The sequence below is a fragment of the Corapipo altera genome, unplaced genomic scaffold, assembly GCF_003945725.1.
Source record: "Corapipo altera isolate COAL_440 unplaced genomic scaffold, ASM394572v1 80, whole genome shotgun sequence".
Taxonomy (NCBI): Eukaryota; Metazoa; Chordata; class Aves; order Passeriformes; family Pipridae; genus Corapipo; species Corapipo altera.
The window spans coordinates 56,151-60,355 of record NW_020885025.1 but is presented as its reverse complement, the minus strand read 5'-3'; the positions used below and the strand labels follow the sequence as shown (position 1 = coordinate 60,355).

The 4,205-nt window shown below is 50.9% G+C and overlaps 2 protein-coding genes across 11 annotated transcripts in view; one reads left to right on the top strand and one right to left on the bottom strand.

Moving 5' to 3' along the window:
• The window catches only part of ARHGEF10L (Rho guanine nucleotide exchange factor 10 like), a 29,223-nt gene that overhangs the window by 20,778 nt on the left and 4,240 nt on the right, over positions 1–4,205 (bottom strand). For 8 of the 10 annotated variants that reach the window (XM_027668021.1, XM_027668022.1, XM_027668018.1 and 5 more), the window contains exons 3-4: positions 2,730–2,942; positions 943–1,027 (exon numbers count right to left, since the gene is read on the bottom strand). In XM_027668021.1, the coding sequence (XP_027523822.1) occupies positions 943–1,027; positions 2,730–2,810 (166 nt within the window). In that variant the 5' untranslated portion in view covers positions 2,811–2,942. Of the gene's footprint in view, positions 1–942; positions 1,028–2,729; positions 3,640–4,205 lie in introns of those variants that run through there. The other 2 variants (XM_027668019.1, XM_027668025.1) reach the window with 2 other exon arrangements.
• Positions 3,044–4,205, top strand: part of RCC2 (regulator of chromosome condensation 2) — a 26,882-nt gene continuing 25,720 nt past the window's right edge. The window contains 1 exon segment of the mRNA XM_027668011.1: positions 3,044–3,100. Coding sequence (XP_027523812.1) covers positions 3,044–3,100 — 57 coding nt within the window.

Genomic DNA, 4,205 nt, shown 5'->3' with positions numbered 1-4,205 from the left:
GGGGGGATGGAGGGAAAGGGGGGATGGAGGGAAAGGGGGGATGGAGGAGAAGGACAAGGAGGGATGGAATGGGGGGAGGGATGGGTGGAGAAGGGGGGGGGAAAGGATGGAGGGGGAGACTGTCACTCCAGGTCCCCCAGAAACAAGGGGATGGAGAAGGGGGGGAAGGAGGAGCAGGGAAGATGGAGGAGAGGGGAGATGGATGCAGAAGAAGGGGATGGATGCAGAAGGGGGGCACACAGTGTCACTCAGGGTCAAGCCCAGGAAGGAGAAGATGGAGAGGGAGGTGATGGAAAAGAGGGGAGATGGAGGAGAAGGGGGACATGGATGGATGAAGGGATGGAGGGATGGAGAAGGCGGGGAAAGGATGGAGGACAAGACAATGTCACTCCGGACCCCCCAGCAAGGAGGGGATGGAGAAGGGGAGCGGATGGAGGAGAGGGGGGGATGGATGGAGAAGTGAGGGAAGGATGGAGAATGGGGGGATCCAGTGTCACTCAGGGTCCCCCAGGAACAGGGAGATGAAGAGGGAGCTGATGGAAAAGGTGGGATTCACTCAGGATACCCCAGCAAGGGTTGGATGGAGGAGGGAAGACGGGGATGGAGAAGGGGGGGTGGAGAAGGGAGTCATCACAGCCCCAAAACTGCAAGATCCAACAGCCCTGAGTGTTTTCACCATTCCAAGAGGCTCCACTTGGGATATGCAGGATGAACCCCCCTTTCTGCCCAAGCATAGGGGCCCTCCTCCCAAAAAAAACTAGGAATGGAAAAGGGATGGAGGAGGGACGGAAGAAAGAGCATCATCCCCGCAGAACTGCAAGATCCAACAGCCCTGAGCGTTCTCCAAATTCCAAGAGGCTGCAGCTGGGATATGCAGGACACCCCCCCTTTCTGCCCCAGGATAGGGGTCCCCTTCCCAAAGCTCCAGAGGGGTGACAGTACCTACTGCAGGCTGGGGAGGCAGCTCAGATGAGGCCATGGCGAGGGGGTTCCGGATGCTCCACCTGGGCCCTTCCCCAATTTTCTCCTGTGGGAGAGGAGGAAAAATGGGTTGAAAAGGAAGCTCAGCCCCCCAGATCTATCCCCGGGAGCCTCGAGGTGTGAGGGATCCAGCTCCAGCCGCTGCAAAACCTCACAAGGAAACAGGAGCTGCTCCCAGGGCTTGGTTGGCGTGGAACATTTATCCCATGGATGGCAAATCCTGCAGGATTGAAGGTCTCGGGGGCGGGAAGCGCCAAGGAGCCTCCCTGGGATCGATGGCTCATCCGCTCCCGAAACCAGAGATGCCCTGGAAGGTCACCAGGAGGAGGAGGAAGGTCAGAGCAGGGACCCCCATTCCCAAGGGATGATCGAGCAGAACAAAATGTCACCTGAGAGGTTGGAAAGGGGAAAATGGGGCCAAATCCAGGGAATTTGGTCCTGCTGGAAGCAGGATGTCCAACGGACACTGCCTCCCTGCTCCAAAGAGTCATGACCCCGCCAAGAGATGGTTTCTCCCCCATTTTCCTTGGGAAATGCTGGATAAGGGGAGGCCCAAAGCCGGGGCAATCCCAAAACAAAGGAGTTGTTGATTTAATCTATTTATTTAGGATGATTTAAGATCTATTTATTTAAGATTTGTTTATTCCCCCCGGACCAAAATCCCTTGGAGCTGCAGCACAGGGTGGGAGGAACAGCCCCAGGAGGGACAAACAGCTCCAGGGCCACAGAGAGACAGGAAAACGTATCAAATAATCCTAAAATTTCATGATAATGATGATAATAATGATAATAGTGATAATAATATAAATGCAGAGCTGGAATTGCTCCAGGTTTGGGTTTTCATGGAGCTCCAGGGCCATAGAGAGATATAAAAATATATAAAATAATACCAAATTATCTTTATAATAATGGTAATTATACTAATGATGATAATAATTATAGGAATGCTAATAAATACAAATGCAGAGCGCCAATTGCTCCAGGTTTGGGTTTTCACAGAGCTCTAGGGCCACTGAGAGAGATCAAAATATAGAAATAATTACAATTATTGGAAGAATTATAATAGAAACACGTATCTGTGTCTCTGGAGCTGACCAGGAGGGCGCTGAGGTCTGGGATCACCTCCCAGATTCCCATTTCCTGCTGGAAAATGGGCTCTAAACCCCCAGCAGGTGCCTGAGTTGATGGTGTGACCCCCGAGATTCCCAGTGCTCAGCAATCCCAACCCCATCCCGATCCAAACCCCACCAAAAGACGGAGCCAAATCCCAACTGACCCTTTTCCAGCCATAAAAAAATAGGAATAAATCCCTTTTTCCCCTCCCTGACCCACCACAAGAACTTTTCCAGCCACTTTTCCAACGAGCCCCTTGTCTCCATAAACACATTAACTGGGATTTATTTGGGAGAGGGACCCGGGGATGGTTTGTTTTCCTCCTGGAATTCTTTTCCTGGTGTTCACAACAGCTCCTACGTCACCCAACTGCTTCCCACCAGCCTGGGAGCAGGAGATTCCCAGCTTTCCCCCTTTTCCAAGCTCCAGGTTTTATCCCTCTGGATGTGGCACCACCCGAGCCATGAATCCAGAGGGAAGCAGGAGCTGCCACGGAGCTGAGGAGCACAGGGTAAAAAACATCCCTTATTTCTGCAGGAGAAATAAGCAAAGCACGTTTGGAATCCTTAATCCTTGGGAAAAATAACCCCGGGAAAGAGCTGGTGCCAGATTTGTCCCGACCCCAGGTTCCTTACTGGTTTGATCCGTCCCTCCAGCAATCCAGCGGCTTCCCCGTGGGATGAGGGCAGTGGGAGGCGGATGTGCTGCGGCTCCATCCCAAATTTATCCGGCCGGGCGGGAAAAGGTCACTTCCCATTTTGCCAGTTGACATAAGCTCCCATCCCAAAGCCCAATTTATCCCAAGGCTGGTTGGTTCTTTTTCCAGCTCCCAGGACTCCAAAACAACCCTTGGATTGGGTTTGAAAGGTCATTTTGCATCGTTTTCCATGGAAAAGGAACATCCTGGGAGCAAAATGCATCCCAGGGGATGAGGGGAAAGCGAGCGGGGATGAGCCGCCCTGCCAGGCAGATCCCTCAGAATAAACCGGGAACGGAAAAACGGGAAGTGGGACAATCCAAGGAGGGCCTGGGGATGTGAGAGGATCCCAGAAGGACGTCGGGATGCGACACCATCCTTGGAAATCCGGATTTCAAGGAGCTGCTGGGGCCTCTCCGTGGGAAGGAGCATCCTGGGGGCAGCAGCTCCAGCTCCTTCCCACCCAGAGCGGGGAGGGAAAATAAATCAAAGCAGGCCTAAATAAACAGAGCTGGGCCTGAATAAATTGAGCTGGGCCTGAATAAATTGAGCTGGGCCTGAATAAATTGAGCTGGGCCTGAATAAATTGAGCTGGGCCTGAATAAATTGAGCTGGGCCTGAATAAATTGAGCTGGGCCTAAATAAAGGCAGAAAAGCAGGACCATGTGCTGGGCCCCATCCTGATCCCGGGATTCAGGGGGATATTTTTAGCCGGGGCCATGGAGCGACAGGGCCCAGCTGGTGGGAACAGGGCCCAGCTCCGGGAAGGATCCCAGATCCAGGAAGGATCCCGGATCCAGGATCCCCATTCCCAGGGCTCTCCCATCCCCCCATGGAGGGGTTTGGGAAGCCAGGGAGGAATAATGGACGATACTCCAACAGGATTTGACCTGGGAATCTGCTCCTCTGCCCATCCCACCGCGCTCATCCCATGGGATAAATAACCTGGAGTTATTTATAAGGGATGGGGGTGGGGAGGAATCCAAATCAGCTTTTCTCTCCCAAGGTTCTCCCCCTTTTCCACATTAATTCCTGCAGGTCACATCCCACATTCATTCCCACATCCCAGGAGGATTTTCCACCACGACCTTGATAAAAATTGATACAAAAATTGACTAAAATTTGATAAAAATTGAATTAATTCAGGTTTTTTCCACTCCCTGGGATGGGAAGAGTCCATGGAGGAGGAAAACAGGGATGTTTTCACCCCTGACTCCCAATCTTTTAAAATAATAAGTAAAATATTATTTAAAAAAAAAAAGTAGTTAAAAATGGAAAAGAGGAAATTAAATTTAGGAAGTTAAAAAATAAAAAATGAAATGAGAAAAATTAAATGGAGAAATAAATGGGAAACTAAAAATTAAATGGGAAAACAAAGTTTAAATGGGAAAACAAAGTTTAAATGGGAAAACAA